Source organism: Salvia splendens, chromosome 7 (assembly GCF_004379255.2).
Source record: "Salvia splendens isolate huo1 chromosome 7, SspV2, whole genome shotgun sequence".
NCBI lineage: Eukaryota > Viridiplantae > Streptophyta > Magnoliopsida > Lamiales > Lamiaceae > Salvia > Salvia splendens.
Window position 1 is genome coordinate 9,967,705 of NC_056038.1, and position 22,518 is coordinate 9,990,222.

Consider the following 22,518-nt stretch of genomic DNA (forward strand, 5'->3'; position numbering starts at 1 on the left):
TTACTTTTTAAAAAAAACTTTACTATACAATACCAATTTATTTTAAGATTACCAGAGTAATGATTTTTGTTGGAAGTAGAAGAGAGCCAAATTAATATGAGAACTCTGACCTTAAGTAATCACTTTTAGTCATTCATACTCCCTCCGTCTCAAACGAGTTAAATTGTATTCCTTTTTTATTTGTCCTAAAATAGTTAAGTCATTTATTTTTTTGACGAAAAGTCTACATTTTCTCATACTTTACTCAATACGGGAAAATTTAAAATGTGGGAAGAAAGCATGCATCAAATAGTATTTAATTAAATAAAAATTTTTACGGATCATATCATAGAATCGAACAAAAAAGTAGAGTGAAATTTAAAAGTTGGAATTATTTTAGGTAAAAGATTGCCTTAATGATCTTTTTTGTTTGTGAAAGGGAAAACGTCAAATTTATTAGCGTATTTAAAAGAAAAAGACATCAAAGTTATTGACGTGTTTCATTTAAAAATAAAATTTGAATGCATCAATAATATTGATGTGTTTTTCTTAAATACGTATGCGTGCCCCTCTTTCACACAATACACAAGAAATTCTTATTTACGGAAATATTTTTTCTAAATTCGAATATAGCCAAGGTAAATTCTCTCTAGCGTGCCACGATTTTGAGCATCCAATGTAAGCACAACTCCCAAGTTAATCAATAAATAATTCAACAGTATCGTACATGGCCAAAGAATGCAATAAATAATTCAATTCTTGAACCAAGATAAGCTCATGGCCTCATGCAATTCCACGAAATTTCTACGAACAAATTTATATATTTAATTTATTTTTCTCGTCGGAATGGTACTATAGAAACTAGTACTATTTATTTAAATTGGGTGGCCTATCAATCTCATACTATTATTGAGAACAAGTAGTCGCACCAAATTTATATCAAACAAAATAAATAATAAGAAATTTATTTTGCATATATAGAAAGCAAATAAATCAAACTTCACCTATTTATATATAAAAAGAGAATAACAATCATACTTAAATTTAATTGATGTTAGGGGTACACACTTACACTAGTCATTCTATAAATTAGTAGGTTTTTATCCTTTTTCTTGATTTGAACTACTACCTCGAGTCACATAGAGAATAAATTGCATTCTATTATCACTCGAACGGTAAAACTATAAAAGAATTAACTTCTACAGTGGCAATTGATTGTATTACAAACAATATTGTTGAAGTATAGTTTGAAGATAATTAAAAGGTGAAAACTCAATTTTTGATTGTTTTAGAGCAGAAAACGTATGCAACATTACATTCCCAAACTTTGATCTGCATAATTATCAGAATTCAGTAATACAAAATGATAGGCCACCTAAAAACATTTCCTTCCTTAAAAATAAATCAAACGGCCTACATTTGAAGTGTCAATATTCTTTTTTAGAACATCCTTGGGCAGGGATGTGCACGTATGCACTATTAAAATTTCCATGTTATATTTATAAGTTGCACGGGGTAGTGATAAAATGCAAACTCTATATATATTGTACATATTTATAAGTTGCTATTATTTTGTCACATTTTTCAACGGTCAAAATCATAATATTTACAATTTGCATTTGATCACATCCCAAGCTGCACATATGAATTGGTGTGTTCAATAAATAATTCTTTAAAAACAGAATCCATATCCCACAAACTTTTTGCACTCCCATTCATGTTTTTGGAAATTCATACACAGTCAAAGTAGAATATTTGATCTCATGTAAAGTAGTTGTGTTATTCAGTGGAGTAATGTGCGTGTCAAGAGAAATTCAAAAAAAAAAAAAAAAATTTCTAGTAGAGATTGTAAGTTCTAGCTACATGCAGAGAAGGGAAAGCTTTTAAAGAAACTAGTAGCAGAAACCTTTTGTTGGCCTCGTAAAATCTGTTGTTGCACTGCGAGAACAGAAGCCGTGCTATTGAAATCTGCAGAGGCGACATACTCTCCGATAACTCCCAACTCGTTCTCCTCGCTCCAACCTGACAATCCGCTCAAAAGGAGTGGATTTATACCATGCTTCCTCCCCACAATCCACATATCGTAGAGTTGTTTATCCATGGCCTGTATAGCAGCAATAGTTTCCTCCCCGTTGTTTACCACCACCTCCCGATACGAGATTCGTTCCTTCCCTTCGCACTTGAGCCAGAACTGTGTCACCAGCCCGTCATCCAGCTTCTTTTCCATATCATTATCGCCCTCGCTGGTGTTCCCCGGGAGGAACCGCACCACGGTGAGACACACATCTGGGTTCCCGACCATGCGGTCAGCATATGCCAGCGCCTCTCTTGCATCCGCCCCTCCGAGGAAGAGCATCGCCAGTTGCTGCATGGGGCTCCTTAGGGCACCGTGGACGAGCGTTTGGCGCGGGCTTTTGTCCATGATGATGGCCACCGAGCACGGCGCATGGACCAACACCTCGGTATTGAGGGGCTGGTTGTTGTCCCTAGAAGGAAGGACGACCAGGCTCGCGTTGTTTGCGAGCGCCATCTGGCAGATATCCTGGTACATGCTTGTCCTTGGGGTGATGGTCGTGTAAGAGTGAATGGTGAGGCAGTCATCGCCCATGGCTTCTTGAAACGTCTTCAAGGCGCTGTGGACGTTGGATTTGTCGGGTGTTTCTTGCTCATCCTCTGCCTGGTGGTCGATGAGGACAGGGTTGAAGCCAATGAGCTCCTCCAGGCAGAGGGCGTCGACTGATAGAGGAGTCAATGTTGTAGGGTTGGAGACCTGGATCAACCTCATTAGCCCGGAGAGATTCTCTTGGGAGTGGATGCAAGCCAGAATATGGAGCTGGGCATTGGGCAGAGAATGCTGGATGTTTGTCCTCTTGTCGAGCAGGTAGGGCCGCCTGGGGTCGTAGAGGATGCTGATGAGCGGCGTCACCAGCGCGGTCATGGTGGTGGCCGAGAGCACCATGGCCGTGAAATGAGGGGTGTCAAGTATCTTCAAATCATTTAAACGGACAAACATGAGGAAATCCACTTGGCCCTTCAACCCAAGCAGAAGACTAAGCGTGAGGCTGTCTCTGATGGTCATGTGGTTAAAACGCGAAGCTATGAAAGTGGAGAGAATCTTCATGGTATAAGCAATGACCAACATGAGCATGAGCGGGCGTAAATGAGGCCATTGCCCAGAGATGGATGAAAAGTCGAAAACCAAACCAATGTACATAAAGATAAATGGCATTAGGATGTCTGTCACAATGGTCTCCATCTTCTGCACTAAAGCTGTCCCCAAAGGAGGCCCTGTTGGGACAACAAGCCCCATCCACATGGGACCGTTTGCCACAGACATCCCAAAAGTGTCAGTGACAAACCCTGCCACTATGACCGCCACGAGAACTGCAGTGACATAAGTCTCGTCCACCGGCTTTTCCTCTGGGGTGCTTCTAACGATCCAGTCCATAGCTTGCTTAGCTCCAGTAAGGCAGGTTACAGAGACACCAATGAAGGAGAGGAAGAACCAAAGGGAGAAAATGGGCTTGCGTTGGCCCTGAATGAGCATCTCAAAGATGATGAGTACATGGAAGCCGATGAGGTCGGAGATCATGGTGGTTGTGAGGGCCATACGGCCAATGCCAGAGCTGAGAAGATTGAGCTCCTTGACGATGGGGTAGACGACGGGGAAAGCAGCGATGGACAAGTTCATGCTGATACCCCAAATTGAGGAGAAGGATCCAAGGCTTGCATTTAAGGAATTCTTTTGGAGAACGCCCACACTGACACTGCACAAAAGGGGGAGAAACATCCCAACGATGGCAATGTACCAATTTTTTCGCTCTGATCTTTTGAATTCCGTGATGTCCATTTTGACGGAGGAGACGAAGACGAAATAGATTAGACCCAACAAGCCCACATTCTTGATCACATAGTTGTATTCAGGTGGGAATATATAGGCGCGTAGCTTGTCGTTGCGGCTCAACACGGAAGGCCCGAGGATGATGCCGCCCAGGATCTCGGAGACGACATTGGGCTGGCGGAGGGGCTTGAGGAGGAAACGAACGAGGCGAGTAATGAGAATGAGAGTGGAAATCTGTAGGAGGAAAAGGGGAAACGAGAAATCCAGGGGATTTTGGCCGTAGAAAATGCCGTAGGTGTGATAGCTGTGGGACTCCCGGCATACCACCAGACCTTTCTTGATCAGCTCAGGTGGCTCCGTTAGGTTAACGTTGGACGTCATCGATCATGCATTCCACAAATCAACAGCAAAACCAAACAAAATCAAAGCTTGGACACCCGGAACTCTGGACTTTTACATTTGGAAATGCCATTTTTTGCACAACCTTAATTACGTTTCCTTCGCTATTTATATGATCACCCACAACCTCAAAATACATTTACAAATAATGACCATGCATTTTGATTTTAGTTTTTGATTTATTATTTAAATAATTATTTGCGTGTATATATACTAAAAATAATACTCCTATATGAAACGAAATGTAACAACCCTTATTTGAAATGATGATTCAAATAATCATCCAAACTGCAAAAATTGGATTTGAAATTCCTTTGCAAATATTACTATATACATTAGAGCAAATCAATACATTTTTGGATATATTGTGATAAGTTGATTTGATGAGAAAACCTGCGTGGCTGAAATTATTAAGAATTTTAAATTAAAATCTTTAATAATACAATAAGTACGAAGATAATTATTTATAAATAAATTACTCCCTTCGTTTACCAATAATCATCCCATATCGCTATTTTCGTCCGTGTATCAATAAATATCTCACTTGTTTTTTTACTACTTTTGGTAATAGACTTTACGTTACACTAACTTTATTTCACTAACTAATCACTATAAAACTAATATTATATAAAAGTAGGATGAATATTCTTCTAACTTGTTCCATCTACTTTCTCCTATAATATTTCTTAAAATCCATATTCGGTCAAACTTGGTCTTATAATTATGGACTGATGGAATAAAATGTAACAATCAATTTGAAATAATAGTCATATGTTTAGCAACAATTTATAAAATTAATCCGTTATATGATCCCTTTAAGGCTTAGGCAGGGCTGACAAATCGTGCAAATTGATTCATTATTAAGTCAACTCAAAAATCAACCCAACCTAATAACTAAGGACAAACCCTAACCCAACCTGAAATTGGCAGGTTCTTATCAAGTCTAAACCCCAATTAAAACTTAGTATAATATGATTAAAACCTTATCATGATTTAAATATAAAGTATAATATTTTTAATTAGTAAAATAATTAAAAATAATACTCCCTCTGTCCCGGAAGAGTATGCACTATTTCCTTTTTCGGTCGTCCCCAAAGAGTATGAACATTCCAATTTTAGAAACTCTCTTCTCTCTATTGAAGTAGGACTCATTCTCCACTAACAATACTTAAAAAACTTTATCTATCTACCTCTCTCTTACTTTACCAATAATGCATTAAAACCCGTGACGAATCCAAAGTTCATATTCTTTGGGGACAGAGTGAATAATTTTATTCCTTTATGAATAATCTGCATCCATCCCTAACCCAATTCGAAATCATCGGGTACTTATTGGGTCGACCTGATAATGACCAAAACCTATTAATTTTGTGCGTGTTCAAGTCAGATTATCGTGTCGTGTTAAAAGTTACCAGTCCCACTATTTAGGGAATGTCTGGTTTGGTGTTAATTTTATAAACTATGACGGTGTCAATTGTCAAAATTAATTATTATACTTCAATTTATTTCAAAATGTTATAACCCCTCGAGTTTCAACCCGTATGTTGGATATTAGAGACCTATATTCCTTTTTCAATATATTAATACAACAAAACATACTACCTCCGTCACAAGATAAGTGAGCATAAACTTTTTGATACGAGATTTAAGAAAATGTGGTTTGGTTAGTAAAGTGGAAAGTGAATAAAGTAAGAGAGTTAATAAATTAGAGAGAAAAAGTAAGAGAGAGAATACCAAAAAAAGGAAATGGTTCATTTATCTTGGGACGTCTCAAAAAGGAATGTGAATCGCTTATCTTGTGACGGAGAGAGTATTAGTTTCTAATTTAATATTACTAGTTTTTAATACTCCCTTCGTTTTTTAAAAATAACAACTATTTCTATTTTGGGCCGTTTCTTAAAAATAAAAACTTTAGAATCTTTCTATTTTAGGACATGAACCCCACAATCCACTAACTCTACTTTCACTACTTTTTCTCTTCTTCTATCTTACTTTACTCATTTTTCCTTTCCTCCCTCTTACTTTACCAATTCTTCCCAATTACTTTACCAATTATGCATTAAAACCTGTGCTGTTTCAAATATTTTAGAGAACGGTATAATTTTTAATTTTTAAATATTCATTTAAAAAAGTTTTCATTAGAACTGTCCATATGATAGTCTATATTACTACTACTAATCCCTCCGTCCCATAGAAATAGACCATATTTCCTTTTTCGTATGTCCCATAGAAATAGTTCATATTCATTTATGACATTTTTTTTCTTCTTATCTTTTACTTTATCATTTATGGGCCCCATCATCCACTACACAATTTCAACTACATTTTCCCCTTCTCTCTTATTTTTATCAACTATACATTAAAATCCGTGTCAACCCTAAATGGCCTATTTCTATGGGACAGATGGAGTATATTATGGTGTCATTCGATTGTTATGACTATAACGATTATCAATCTAGAATTAAGTTGCGAGATTTTTAGTTGAAAGGGAGTAATTATAACTCAGTATTACCATATAATTATCCAGTTAAATTAACTTATGTGATTTAATTTAATAAACCAAACACAATTACTTATAAGGGCATCCACTATAGGGGCGGCGCGCTGCCCGCCCCCATTCCGCCGTCGTCCAGTCGGCCTATAGTGCAGGCAGCATCCGCCCCGAGGCGGGCGCCATTTTGGGGCGGAAGGCTTCCGGCGAGAAGAGTGCGAGGACGCGCCGGGCACGCCTCGCCGCGCCTATAGGCGCGCCGGCCGCCCCCGGGAATTTTATTTTATTTTATTCTTTTCGAAAATTGTATTATAAATACCACCCCTCCACCACCCATTTTACACCAATTTCAAACTCTCTCCATTAATTCACTCTCTACGTTTTCACTCTCTAAAAATGCACGGTGGAGACGACGAATCACCCGGCACTGATGAATCGGGATATGACGGCTACTATAAGTACCTATTGATTTATTTGTATTTTTTTTAGACGGTGACGGTGTTTTTATTTGTATTTTTTTTAAATGTTCGTTGTATAATTTTCCCGGTTCCATAATACAACGAATATTTGGTCCCAGTACTTTTTTTACATTTCAGTATTACCTCGATTTCTAATTATTTACATTCTGATAATTTTAATTACAATTGATTTAAAATAAACGAAAAATGAAAAAAATGAAAAGTGGCTAAAAAAGTGGCGAAGCTATTGGAAGTGTCCGGCTTATAGCTGCGGACAGGGGCGGAGGGAGGGTGGGGCCAGGGGGCCCATGGTCCCCCCGCTAATTCTTAAAAAACTTAGGGGTATTTTAGTAATTTCACAATAATTATAATTTATAATAAATATAATATTAGAGATAGGTTTCAGCAAAATATATATGAATCGTGCCTCTTAATTTAGCGTATTCATTCTGCCGTTCCAATCCAAGTCTGAATTTAGCGTATTCATTCTGCCGTTCCGAGTCTGAAATCTGGTAAACTAGAACTAGGTATATTCAAAACTCAAATATAATTCAATTAATTTTTCTACATAAGTTGTTTTTTTGTTTGGCTGCAATAATAATTCAAAGGGGGAGAAAGAAGATAGCTTATGTAATTCAATGGCTACGGACTACGGTGGTTTTGTAGTTGGAATTTTATAACTCCAATTCTTTAATTGATGTGTGTGTTAATAGTTTTGCATACAGAAAATATCAAATATTTTGAACTTAATCAGTGTTGACTATTTTTGTAGGTATATGGATCGTTATTTCAAGAAACTTTCTTTCGTTGATTCTTCATCAGTTGAACCTTCACTTCTTCAACCTCAAGAATTATCGAATGAAGATAAAAGTAAGGTTGATTTAGAGAATCTTCCAAGTGATCCAGGAGAACGACCGGATATAATGAGTTATCCACCAAATTTAATAGAACAAGTTCGCAGAGCTTACTTACTTAAAGGTCCGTGTCAACCACGTAATCATGATTTTCGTCCTACAGTAGATGGAAATCGAAAACGTAAATTTGTCTCACATTGGTTTGATGAATTTAAGGATTGGTGGGAATATAGTGTTACAAAGGAAGCAGCTTTTTGTTTATATTGCTATCTTTTTTCAAGACTCCACGGAAATGGACAAGATGCTTTTGTATCAGGGGGATTTACGGTCTGGCGCAAGAAAGAAAGATTAAGAGATCATGTTGGAAACCATAAAAGTGCTCATAACAGGTGCAGATTAGCATGTGAGGATTTGATGAATCAAGCCCAACACATTGAGGTCTCTTTGGCAAAACAGTCAACACAGTCTAAGCTTGACTACCGCCTGCGATTAAATGCAACGATTATTTCTCTTCGTTATCTTATAATGCAAGGATTGCCTTTCCGCGGTCATGATGAGTCAGAAGAACCATTAAATCAAGGTAATTTTCTTGAGTTCTTGAAAGTTATTTCTTCTTGCAATGAAGAGATAGCTAGTGTTATATTCTTCTATTGTTGATGTTCTTGAGTATGTTGGGGAGAATGGTCATGACGATTCAATAAGGGCTGAAGCTGATGATATGCTAGAAATTATAAATAGTTTTGAGTTTGTCTTTGTGTTACATCTTATGAAGCAAATCTTGGGAATCACGCATGAACTCTCCCAAGTGCTACAAAAGAAAGATCAAGACATTGTTAATGCGGTGAATCTTGTCAAGGTAGCAAAATCACGTCTGCAAATAATGAGGGAAAAAGATTGGGATGTATTGCTTGCTGATGTTTCTAAGTTTTGTAGCAAATATGAACTGGATGTGCTTGACATGGAAGATGAGTTTGTAGCTCGAAAAAAAGGAAGACGTAGAGCTGAGAAAATGAAGAATCTCCACTATTATCGAGTTGAGCTCTTTTGTTCTGTTATTGACTTGCAAGCTCAAGAGTTGAATCAACGTTTTGATGAAGTCAACACAGACTTAGTTTTATGCATGTCATGTTTTGATCCTAGGGATTTATTTTTTGCATTTGATTTGGAGAAGCTGTTTCGTCTTGCACGGTATTATCCTTCTAAATTTTCTGAAGCTGCTTTGTCCGAGCTTAAAAGTCAACTTGAGAACTTTATTTTCGATGTGCGCATAGATGAAAAGTTTTCACAAATATCAGGAATCAGTGGTCTTGCTCAAAAGATGGTTTCTACAAGGAAACATGAAGTTTTTCTAATGGTTTATTCATTAGTTAAGTTGTCATTGATCTTACTAGTTGCCACTGCATCAGTAGAAAGAGCCTTTTCAGTAATGAAGATCATCAAGACTTCTCTACGTAATAGCATGAGAGACCAACTATTGAATGATTGCTTAGTTCCTTACATCGAAAAGAATGTGTTTGTTAAAGTTACCAATGAAACTATTATGCAGCGGTTTCAGAAGATGAAGAATAGAAGACAAATGTTATGATGTGATTGCATTTGACTTTTACATTTTGAACCTTAAAATTTAATTTATGTAATTTTTTTTGAAGTTTAACTTTGGACCCCCATTATGAAATCTCTGGCTCCGCCACTGGCTGCAGACACTTTTTATGGCTGCGAACAAATAAACTCTGGTTGTGGACAAAAAAAGTGGCGGTGCTATTGAAAGTGTCCGGCTTATAGTGGATTATCCTAACAGCCTGTATTGACTACTCCTATTTCTGTCTCCCCAAGAGCATTAGTACTCTGTGCAGGAATGCTTGTACCACGATTAAACCCCAAATTCCTAAATCCCAAAACCTTGAATCAGCCTCCATTAAAGCTGTATCTCCTCCGCCCTCTCTCTTTCTCTCTCAACGAAATGCGAGGCCTTCTTCGCACATTCACGCAGCTCTCCATCAATGCCAACACTAAGACATCGCAGCTTCACAATCCACGCCCGCTGCTCACTTTTCAAAACCCCTTTTCCACTCAAGGCGACGGCGGCGGCGATAAAGATGCGGATTGGACGCTCCATTTCGGCGGAGCCGGCTCTTCTGGCCCCGACCCTATGAGCTGGTATGAGGGCTCCTCGTCCTGGTCCACTGGTCTTACCAAGGAACATTTTGACGGTGAAGTTGTGGGGAAGAAGGTGGGTGCTCCGGATCCTACCGATTCCCAGCCCCGCGCTCGCCCATCGGGCCGGGCTCAGCGCCCGGCTTATTCGGATGCAAGGTGGACGGATGATGAACTCGTGAGAATGAGGGAATTGGAGGCCGCGAACCGTTGGGGTAAAGGATTTGTTGATAGCTGGGATAATAAAATGCACGAGACGGCCATGTTGCTGAAGCAGGTACGAATTGGTGCTAACCTTACTGTTTTTTGTCATGAAACAGATTCCAAATGATATGAATTTCGTAGGTTTTGTTAATGCCAGATCTCAGCTACTTATTAATTGATCGACTGATTAATATCTTCAGCTATCAAAGTGTGTTATTAGAAGTTCCGTGCCATGAATTTGTCTTATTATTGACATAGCAGGGTATTAGCATATCCTAATGTATGATCCATTTATTCTTGAATTCTTCTGTTTATTTAGTTTTTCAATTAGGAATGAGTGAAGTTAAGGTTTTGATTTGGTTGAATATATTTTGAATGAAGGTGCGGGAGCCTGGAGCCAGGGGGTCGTACTTGAAGGATTCCGAGAAGGCAGAAATGTACAAAAAGCATAAGGAGAATCCAGAGGAGTATACTGTGGAAAGGTTAGCAAAGGAATACAAGATTATGAGGCAGAGGGTGCATGCAATATTGTGGCTGAAGGAACTTGAAGAGGAAGAGGAGAAGAAGCACGGGCCACTGGATGACTCTGTCGAGATGTTGCTTGATACTTGTCCCGAGTGAGTGGATTTATTCCCTGAGTAAGAGGATTGATGCATTCACTTTCTGATTTTATATTATACTACTTGCAATATGATTTGTAGTTTAACACTTGCGGGGGTGTGTGAGCACATGATTTTTCAGTTCTTATATATCATTGTGTGTTGTACATAACTTGGTTTGAGGGTTATATAAATTGGTTTTGAGAGTTATACATAATGTGCAAGATTTGGCATTCTATTGCTCTCTTACTTACTTACAAGTGTTACTAACTCTGCATCTCTATATGGTTGTATGTTCATGCTGTTATCTGTTAGTGCTACCGTTCATAGAGATTATATTGAACTAGCCGAACTGCTCATAGTCTGTGACTGGGGAAATAAGTGATTGCGTTTCTTGTTGGTTCTTACCCAATTATATGGACATTGTTAAATGAGTAAGAAGAGCTATTTCTTAGCTTAGTTTTATCATGGTAAGCATGTGCTGCAGCTGCCATTTCCTGTAGCATTCCATACAAGGTTGTAATATGTGCTCTAGGAAGACACTTGACGTATTAATTCATTTTACTTCACCCTAGTTGATTACTTGATTGAGTTTTCCATGCTTTATCTTATAATATCATGTGGACGTTAACTTTTTCTACACCTGCTCTGAGAATCTTGTGCTGGATTGATATTTTCTTTTGGACCAGTAAGCTTCTCATTGTATTATATTTGAAGTTTGTGGTTAATGCTTGAATCACAAATTTAGCTATATATTTGGAATATCTCATTAAAGTTTACCTTTCTTCCTAGTATTGTGTTAAATTGCGCTGTCTGTCGTGGAATCGTGGTCAAATAAGGAGTTACATTCTTTCCACTTTAAGGTGACAAGGACAGATAACCAATCAGAATTATGGTCAAATTATTCTGTCTGTTCAATCTTACTACTATCACAAAATTCTTACAGCTTTTATTTGTAAATGTTTTGACTGGAGTACCCTTGTACTTATCATGTGTTCATACTACTTTTTTGGCAGGGGCTCTTTTAATAGTTACTGAACTCATTATTTTTCTCTCCTTATAGCGTGCTAGCTTATATATGAAAAAAAACTAATTGAGCACAAAATGCCTGACATATAACCTGTTAAAAGAGAGAATTCACTTAGAAATATGTATTTCTCAATCAACAGGAGTACATTGAATGGTTTGGGAGTGCTATCTGTGTGCATGTCTATTGGTTTCTTTAATTTTGGTTGTCTGGATAAATATTGAATCAGAACTTAAGGTTAGAAAATGATCGTAACAAACTGTGCTTCTAAAAGCTGTGACTGTCCCTTGGTAACTTTCAGATTATGCCCAATAGTTGAATGTTTGATTCTAACTGAGATGTATGTTTGGATGGCCTATTCATCAGCTGGTGTTTCTATGGCCACGAGTCCATAACTTTTTTTAATATTTGCCTTCTGATATGTTAGAGGGAATTCTATTTGACCAAGTATATCTCCTTGCTGCCATGCAGGTTTTTTGTCTCTCATGACAGAGAATTCCATGTTGCTTCCCTGCCATATAAACCGGACTTCAGGGTCATGCCAGAGGGTTGGGATGGCACCACTCGGGACCCTGATGAGGTCCTCTATGAGATATCAATGAAAGAGGATGAGATGTTGTACCAAGAATTTGTTCAGAAGATGAATTTCAACAAAATGAAGGTAACCAATCAGTTCGTCATTAGTAATTTACTACCATCATATTCAGAATATCTTCGAGTCTGATTTAAATAATTACTTTTTTCCCTCTATGATCATCAATCTCGTCTTTAGTTGGCGAAGAAGGTGAAATGCCATAAATACAGCAGGAGACGTCCATCTGATGGTTGGAATTTTACGGTGGAGAAGCTAGGTTCACGAAGCAAGCGTGGAAACGGGGGTGGCTGGAAATTCATTAGTCAAGCTGATGGCTCCAGCAGGCCTCTAAATGATGACGAGAAAATGTTTGTGAAAAGGGAGACTCCTCAGAGGCGCCGGAAGATCCTCCCATGATAGGCAACAAATCAGTACAATTGACTTGACTTTTTTGGCCTGGATCTCTTGAGGTTCTTACATGCTTTACACACTGGATTGAGGCATCCTTCATATTTTTAGGTTTCCTTATAGACGACGGAACAATCTAAGAAATGAACATCAACAAGTGCTTTGATAAAAGTGTCTATTTGTTAATATCTGTGTGTTTCTTCTCTGTATTGATGAAGGCCGAAAATATGCAAGGCATTTGTCAATCGATGCATTTCGATATCTGTGTTGATGCACCCAGGTTATATTTTGATAGTTTTGAATCATCAAACTTATTGGTTGAGACCTTGTTGTTAGAACACGTATTGGCAGAAGCCTTATTGTGTAATAACGTATTGGTCAGAACCGTAAGGTTTGTGATTGGAATGTTATGATAAATTATTCCGTTATCAAACAGCATGAAAGACATATTGAAAATATTTTGCATAAAGAAAGAAAGCAGAATGAAAGTAAAGAGATTTTGAAAACTAACTTTGGATTAAAGCTTCAAGGTAGCAGAGGGAAGGAGGGAGAAGAGCAATGAGTCTGAGATCAGAACTCGGTGTGCTTTTCTACATTCCAGACCTCTTATTTATAGCCAACAACCCTGGCTACATAGGAGTACAGTATTTTACAAATACGTAAGCAGTGACGAAAATCACACTAATTTACATAGTACTATTACAAAAAGTTACTATTCACTATTCACTATTCACTCAATTTTTACATAACTATAAAAGAAGGTAGCCGTCATTTCTGACTTTGAAGACAATTTCATACTAGGCAGCCATGATGATGTGGAGCCTATTGATTTTATTTCTGTATCTTTTGATATATTGACAATGTCTCCATTCTTCATCGTCGTAGTAGTAATCCATATGCCTACTTCTTCGAAATCTGACGTCATACATGACTTGAAGACTTTCTTCTTCATCTTTGATGGCTTGTTCTAATCTTCTTATTTTATCACCAATGCGAAAGAACCAAGAAGGAGGCATCCTGGTAATGCGAACAGAATTAGGCTGCGGTGATAATATTAATGATTTTGAGCGTTCTCTTCATCCGTTTGATTCTATTGATTCTATAAAAAATGTCATCAATGGTTTCTCTAAGGAATGGATAATCCACTTCTTCAGGAGGGGCTTCGAGAACAATCTTTGCAATTTCTGAGAGGGAGGTAACCATTTCGGTATCAATTTTGATATTATCAACGAGAAACCTAGAATAGGCTTCAGTATTCTTCCTTCTAAAGAAACCTGTCATTAGAAATCAAAGGGGTCTTGACCCCCAATAGGATCAGAAGAGACCGATTCTTCAGACTTTGAAGAGGCAGACTTTTGGGCCATAAATTCAAAGAAGTCTCTTTTGATATGTTCTGGAAGGTTTTTTAGAAAATCATTTGGCTCCGAGGTACTGGCTTTCTTTGTTCTTTCTGCCTTGCTTTTCTCTTTGTTATCCTTTTGGAAAATCACTTTTTCACCAGTGGAAACAAATTGTTTGACAGCAGATTCACTTCCAATATGATTTTGGAACTTAGCCCACCATTTAACTTTGTAGACCCTTGTCAAGGAGAAAGGAGTAGGATCTGGAAAGATTTTTTCAAAATTGAAATCCCAGGAAAAGATCCAAGGGACTTTGAATTCCGCATGGAACACGATGAATTTCTGGAAATTTTTGATAGTGGAATATTCAGCAAAAGTATGGAACCCTTGTTGAACATCAGAAGGGAGGATTTGAATTAAAGATCCCATTTTCCTCCACCAATCGGGGAACCAAACATGGAACTGTTTTTCACAATTATGATGAAAGCTTATGAACCAAGAGTGATTATAATATCTTAATAAGAAAGCTCTGAACCAGGCATTCTTATAATCGATATAATTATACCCTTGAGCTGGGTGGTTAAAAATTTTGAACTCATTGGGACCTCCAAAAGTGGTTGTGGTAAGGACTCTTTTGATAATACACTTTGAATATTCAATTTCTTTGGATCTGTTGTAAATATGAGTTATTTCAACTGAGTCAGAGTCAATTAAAATAAACTCATAATACTTCTGATCTTTTAAACAATCATCAGATTCCCAGAGTTGGGAAGTATTTGGAAACCGGTTTCTTATGAAATCATTTTGAGAGGGTTTGGCAGGAAACTCAGAGAAAGGAGTCATCCCACAATCTTCACGCCAGTCTTTAGGAAAGTATTTGAACTGGTCAGGCATGTTTGGTATTTGAATATTAGTGGATTTCGGAATATTTGAGGTAAGAGCGGTTTTATAAGGTATTTCAAGAGTGTTTTGAAGGGGGGAAAACCTATTAGAAAGAATTTGATTGGGTTTTTGAGGAGTTGTTGGGGTTGAGGAAGAGACCAAGGCTTTTGAGGTTGCTTTTGAAGGGAAGACTTCGTAGTCTTTGATACTTTGTCTCTTGGAAGTCCTAGAGTCTGTCATTGTGACCTTGATGAAATTCTCTAGTTAGAAAATCAGGTAGAGAATTGTTTTCTCCTTTAATAAACTCAATTTCAAAGTCAAATACTGATAAAATTGCTTGCCATTTGGCAAAGATTTGTTTTGAAACAATATTTTGGACATCTTTGGTAAGAACTTCTTTTGCAGATTTGCAATCAATCCTTATTAAGAATTTTTTGTTATAAAGGTCATCTTGGAATTTTTGGATGCATAAAACAATGGATAGAATTTCTTTTTTAATAACGGAATAATTTATTTGTGCATTATTCCAGATACCAGAATGGTACCTGACAAGATTTTCTTTTGAATCAATTCTTTGCTTAAGAATTCCTCCATAACCTATGTTGGAGGCGTCTGTTTCTATGATCATAAAGGCTTCTGGATTGGGTATGCCAAGACATGAAAGAGTTTTGACTTGTTGTTTGATAGTTTTGACAACATTAGTATGTTCTTCTGTCCAATTTGAGGGGTCTTTCTTAAGCCTTTGATAAAGAAGTTTACATGTTTCTCTAAGGTTGGGAAAGAAATCTGAGATGTAGTTCAAACACCCTAGGAACCTTTGTAATTGGGTTTTGTCTTTGATTTCATCAGGGAATTTGTCTGTGAAGGTAATAGACCTACTGATGGGTCTAAAGGTTCCTTTGTCAATTTCGTAACCTAGGAATCTAATATTAGTTTGAAAGAGTTTCATTTTAGGGGTAGAAATGACTAAACCATTTTTCTCTATAGTCTTTAAGAAAATTCCTAAATGTCTTATGTGTTGATCAAGATCTTGGGAAAAGACGAGAACATCATCAATGTAGACAATGCAGAATTGACTGTAAGGATTTAAAATATCATTCATGATTTTTTGGAATTCTGAGGGGGCATTTTTTAAGCCAAAAGGCATTACATTCCATTCATAATGTCCAAAGGGAACTGTGAAGGCTGTCTTATATCTATCCTTCTCAGCAATTTGAATTTGCCAGAATCCAGATTTAAGATCGAATTTGGAGAATATTTTGGAACTATACAGTCTATTTATGAGGTCTCTCTTATTTGGGATTGGATGTCTAATCCATTTTAAAACTGCATTGAGAGGTTTGTAATTAATAACCAGCCTGGGAGTTTCTCTTTCTAATTCTGCCTGTTTCATAACACAGAAAGCTGAACAGCTCCACGGAGAATTTGAAGGCCTAATAAGCTTTATCTTTAATAAGTCGTTGATTTCTTTCTTACAAACTTCAAGGAGTTCTTGGTTCATTTGGATAGGCCTTGATTTTGTTGGAATCTTACTTTCATGAAAACCTTCTTCATAAGGTAGATGGATCATATGATGCTTCCTTTCCCAGAAAGCATTGGGGACTTCGTTACAAACCTTTTGGATAAAATTGTCTTCTATTTCTTTGATTTTTGAAATGAATTTGGGAGTTTCAAGTTGTTCTTTAATCCTTTGGAAAGGAATTTCTTCCTTTAAATAGCTTATCTGTTTTTGTTTTTGGGTTATGTTATTGATTTGTCTAAAAATAGAACTGTTTTGAAGATTAAGGATTTCTTGTTTTAGAATAGGAGAAATGAACTTAAATTTTATTTTTCTTCCTTGGACATTGGTAGTGATGCCATTATCATCAACATAGAAGGGATAGATTTGGGTTAGGAAGGGTGTTCCTAGAATCATATTATAAGTAATATCTTCAACAATTGTGAAAATGTTTTTGAAACAATATCCTTCATTACAGATATGGGCTTTGGAGAGTTTGTATCTAATTCTTAAAGGGTTATTATTTGCCGTATAAAGTTTTTCTTTGGTTTTATCACAATATTTAGTAGGAACAATTCCTTCTCTGATTATTTATGATCAGCTCCTGAGTCAACCAAAGCCATAATATTAGTTTTGAAATTATTTATAACAAGAGTTATGTTAACATGCCACTTTTGATAAATTACCTCTTGGATGACTTTTATGGAGTTATTTGCTGAATCTTGTTCCTGATTTTCCCAATTATTTACTTCTGCATTATTCTCAATGACAGAAAGTCTTGTTTCAAACTCAAAGTTTTTTTCTTTTAATTCATAAAATTCTTTATTAATTTGTTTCTTAAGATTGTTAATCTCGCCTTGGAGGTCCTTAGTCGTTATTTGTTTGGATATACTTTGATAAGGATATTTATCCCATAGTTTGTTTAAACTGAATTGTTCCTTGATATTAATCTTTTTGGAAGTAGAAGGTTCTTCAAGAATTAAGTCTTTTTATTTCTTAAGGTATTCATCTCTTGTTTCATTGTCAGGAATTTGGTGGACAAGATCAAGAATAGTCTCTTTGTTTTCTTTGGAAATAGCATTGATGCAAACTTTGCAAATATCCTTTTCATTTTCAGTGCTACTATGGTAATTGCTACTTTCAGAATTATTTTGAATTTCTTCAATTTCTAACTCGCTTTCAGAGTTTGAGGAATTATTTTCTTTTTTTAGCATGTTATTATTCTGTTTACTTAATAACCTGATGTTTTTCTTCTTTTTCTTCCAACACTGGTCTTCAGTGTGCCCTGATTTTTTGCAATACTAGCATTTTATTTCATTTCTATCTTTATTATTAGTTGGTTTAAATTTTCTTATAGGATTTGTTCTTCTAAAATTACCTTGGGTTGATTTATAATTATCATGCCTTTGTGATTCTTTTTTGAATTTTTTAGTTTTCCTCTTGATCTTAGAGGAAGGAGCTTCAATTTTTTCGATCCCGAACATTTCACAGAAACATCCTAATTCGTTTTTCTCCTTTTGTTTGTCTTTTCTATATTTGTTCTGTATTTTTATTTCCATACAAAGGGCTAACCCTTCCTTTTTGACAAAAGCAAATAATTGGCCAAACGTTATATTTTCAAAAGGGATATTTTCAGAGTTAATATCATCTTTGAGTTTTTATATTATTCTTTCACTAAAAAGTTTAGGTGATCCTGCTATGAATCTTTCTTTCCAGAAAGCTTGGTTACAATCACTTCTTTTGAGGACATGAGTTAGAAAGACATCTTTGTACCATCTGTAATCAGATAAAGAAGGACATCTAAGGTTGTTTAAAACCATAGAAGAGCTATTATACTCTTCTCTAGGATTTCCTATGAAATACATTGAAATGGTGACAACAAGAAAGTCACAAGCATCGCTTGCTTCTTGTATATCTCCATCTTGATCTTCAATATTAACAACATGATTAAGAATTTCTTCTTTGCTTTCCAAACTTAAAGCGTTATCCCACCAATTTTTAAGTTGGCCTGTAAAGCCATTAACAAAGAGGACACAAGCTTCTTTTTCAGAAATACCTGCGTATCTATACGCCATTTTTGCCATTCCCATTTCTTGTAAGGTATTGAGAATTTCATATTCAGGTTTTCCATCAATATTCCATTCAGTTATTGACGTTCCGTCATAACTGGATTTATGGAATTGACCTCTTTCTTCATAGAGTAAGTCTGTCGGTGAGGGTCTATTATAATAAGGTTTACTGCTATTAAATTTTCTCCCTTTGAAGATTTTATTTATTTTGAGAGGGGAGTTATTAGAATCTTTGAAAACGTCTTCTAATTTTTCAACAAAATCATCTTCCTTTTCAGATGAAGAGTAACTTGATTGCTTTATACTAGTCTCATGGTTTTCACGGATAACATTTGTAGTTGGCTTACTTGATTCACCAAGGTTTTCAGAAAGTTTTTTAAGAATGTTCTCAGGTTTTGAATTAAAGGAAATATTCTTATTTTTTAAAATTTCATTACTTTTGAAAAAAGGTTTGGAAGTATCATTAAGGATACTTTGTCTGTTAGTAGGGAGGTTATTTGAAAAAATAGTATCCAATTGACCTGCAATAGTATGAAGAGCCTGGTTTGCATAATTGTTTTGTTGAATGATTTTCCGAAATTCTCTATTTTCTTCAGGGTCATTAACTTTAGTTCGTTTGAAAGGATCAGCTATAATTTCTCCTTTGGAAGTTTGTATTTTTAAGGATTGAAGAGGGGGATGAATTGCTGTAAAAATATCATTATTTTCTGAAGAACACCATTTTCTCATAAGGTTTGAGCCGACTTCAATAGTTGGTTTTTTAAAACAATCATACCATCCTTCTGAAGATAGGTATATGGCTATGAAATCATAAAAAATGAAATTTGATTTAATTCTTATCATTTCTTTCATCCATTCATCTCTTATTTTATTTTTAATTTTAATATTTAACTTATTGAACCATTTTTCTTTTTCTTTGTAGCAAGGATTGTTCAATTCTTTGCTTAAATAAACCATATCAGGTTTAAATTCTTCATCAAAAGTTATGACCATAGTACTTCTAGTAGGTGAGTAAGGGTCGCCTATGTTTTCTTCGGCAGTTAAATTTGGTTGAGGTATGGGGGTTTTGAAAGTACAATTTCTCTCCGAAGTGCTTGGCATATCGGAATAGGAGGCTCTACTGCTTTCATAACTAAAACTTCTATTATTTCTAAAATTTGAAAAAGAATTTGTTCTATCAAATTTAACAGTTATAATACCATCTAGCCCTTCAATTATTTGAGATGGTTCTGTTCTTTCTATATTCCTTGGGGCTTGAGGTTCTTTTATGATAAATTGATTTGGAATAGTCATTTCATTCCATTTGAGACGTTTGGGTGTATAAGTTGTGGGTTGCTCAGCATCTACTTGTAAAAGGATAGTTTCTCCTTTTGAAAAGGGATTCTTACTAAATTTAGGATTTAAGTTAGACGATATAAGCCTAAGATAAACTCTAAACATGATAGCAAAATTTTTGCAAGGATGAAATTCATCTCCCTGAAGTTGAACATCAAGAACAAGGGATTCAAGAATCATAGGATCTGTGAGGTCTACAGAGAAATTTGGAGAGCAATTGAAGTATATTGGGCCATTACAAATATTAGTTTGAACCATAGCTAGTATAGAAGTTTTGTAATTTTTTAATCTTCTGTCCCTAAGAACAATAAGTATAGGGGTATCAACTCCTATGTGAACTAGAGGCTTAACAGCAACTTGAGCAAGCCCAAAATGGGCAAATCTATATTTTTGTTTTCTATATCTTTTTATGGATTCTTCTTTGAGAAGAGGGAAACTTTCAGATTTTTGCAAAATACTCCTAGTTTCTTCATGAGTTCTAATGGAGAAAGCTGTCTTGAAATCAAACAGACTTATGTCATAGAAATTTTCTACTTTTTCTTCTGGAATACTCCAGTTTGAATAATTAATAGGAGCATAGGTTTCATTGCTCAAAACTATATTCTTATCCATTTTATTTTTGGTTTTGGGTCCTAAAAGACTTCTAAACTTACTGGCCATACTCAAAAAGAGGGATAGAGATTAAGATTAGGAGCTGGTCTAGATCTAAGAAACTGGTCGCAGGGGAACACTATGCGTGGAACACCTAGACTTAAGGCTTACCAACCGTCTTACAAGCTTGCAAAACCTGAATTCCAACGTTTCTTTGACTAAGGTTATTCCTAACTTCTTTCTTCTTTTGTGCTTAAAAAATAATGGAATTCCAAATTAATGAAGGGGAATAGATTCATTCTAATTGAGGGAGTGACGCATAATGGTTGTGCGTCGTTCTTAATGAAACGCACAACCCTTATGCGTCGTTCTTTAATGACGCACAATGATTATGCGTCGATTAACGACGCATAAGGGTTATGCGTCATTATAAAACGACGCATAATGGTTATGCGTCGTTAAGGCGGCTTTTAACGCCCTCCAGGCAGACGCAGCTCACAGAACGACCTTTCACACACCTTCATTTCCTCTCTCGGCGATTTCCGGCGTTTTCAGGCGATTTCCGGCGATTTCTCCATAAGATCCGGTAATTTGTTAATCAATTTAGCTACATTCATCATTATTCATGTTTATTGTGTTTTCATTTGTTAGTTTTACCCAATTTATACAAATTAGGGCTTGTAGGAAAAATGTCCCTAATTGTCGTTGTTTTAAATGTTTTTTATGCAGAAATCATGCAAGTATTTGTGAGTTTGTATTGGGGTGGTAGAGTAGTTCAACTACCATATATGGGTATTGGTTATGAACCACCTCGTCCGAGGAGCTCCATCATATTAAATTCAGGTGTTTCCTATTTTGAATTGGTAGCAATGATCTGTGATGCGATGGGAATAGATATAAACCAACACACAATTGAATTATTATGGAGACAATGTATAGTCTTTGCTTCCGGTATGGGTTATACATGTTCTGTGATTTGCAATGATGACAGTGTGATGTTTATGTTCAACAATGCTCAAAATTCAAGTGGGTTATACATGTTCTGTGATTTGCAATGATGACAGTTATCAACAAAATACATAATTATGTGAGTTAATTTAAACAAAAACATTACTTGGCTCCACACGGGGTATAAGGCGTGTGCATAGGCGATATCAAGAAGGCTGGTCTCAATGTAGACACTCTTTCCCACGCCCACAGCTGCAAGAGAACCATAGGTCCACCCACATCTCTTCTCTGTCTGCCTACAGAAGCCTCGCACAAATAATGATACAGGTATGCTAAAGCAGCACTACCCCAACTGATATTAGCCACATCTTCCGGATCGTCTAAGGCATTTAACCACATAAAGGGGACCTTGCACCCTGTGGTGTCCGGTAAAGTAAGTCCCCCTAACAAGATCAGAGCATGTATACGTGCTCTTTGGATGTATGCATACTCAGGCAGCCCATCACCCAACGGCATCGTCGCTTGGTGGATCAGAGACGTCATCAACAAACCACCGTGCTTCGTTTCTGTATCTGCGTCAGGTATCCATCCCAACAAATCTCTACACTTGCTTGGCCAATCTTCAAATCCAACAGGGTAGTCACGGCCAGTGAAAACACTCCCGTCTGCTCTCAAACCCCACAGGCTTTGCACATCCTGTAAGGTTACAGTAACCTCACCAACTGGAAGGTGGAAACAGTGTGTCTCAGGCCTCCAGCGCTCGATCAAGGCAGTTATTAGCTCATTGTCCATCCTCATCGGCCTTCCACATTGAACAACGCCTCTGAACCCCCATACATCAAGCCAATACATCACATTTTCATGTAT

The 22,518-nt window shown here is 36.6% G+C and overlaps 3 protein-coding genes across 3 annotated transcripts; 2 read left to right on the plus strand and 1 right to left on the minus strand.

Annotated features, from left to right (window-relative positions):
- Positions 1–1,793: 1,793 nt before the first annotated feature.
- On the minus strand, positions 1,794–4,201 carry LOC121810372 (cation/H(+) antiporter 24-like). Its single transcript, XM_042211160.1, has one exon. It carries the CDS (start codon positions 4,199–4,201, stop codon positions 1,835–1,837), a length of 2,367 nt encoding a protein of 788 aa, XP_042067094.1. The 3' UTR covers positions 1,794–1,834.
- Positions 4,202–8,314: 4,113 nt separating this feature from the next.
- LOC121810373 lies at positions 8,315–9,591 on the plus strand. The gene is made up of 4 exons (XM_042211161.1): positions 8,315–8,349; positions 8,412–8,602; positions 8,658–9,473; positions 9,569–9,591. The coding sequence occupies exons 1-4, from the start codon at positions 8,315–8,317 to the stop codon at positions 9,589–9,591; spliced, it is 1,065 nt and encodes a 354-aa protein (XP_042067095.1).
- A 276-nt stretch (positions 9,592–9,867) lies between these two features.
- On the plus strand, positions 9,868–13,249 carry LOC121742324 (protein GAMETE CELL DEFECTIVE 1, mitochondrial-like). Its single transcript, XM_042135434.1, has 4 exons — positions 9,868–10,453; positions 10,762–10,997; positions 12,478–12,667; positions 12,779–13,249. The coding sequence occupies exons 1-4, from the start codon at positions 9,878–9,880 to the stop codon at positions 12,995–12,997; spliced, it is 1,221 nt and encodes a 406-aa protein (XP_041991368.1). The 5' UTR covers positions 9,868–9,877; the 3' UTR covers positions 12,998–13,249.
- The last annotated feature ends 9,269 nt before the right edge of the window (positions 13,250–22,518 follow it).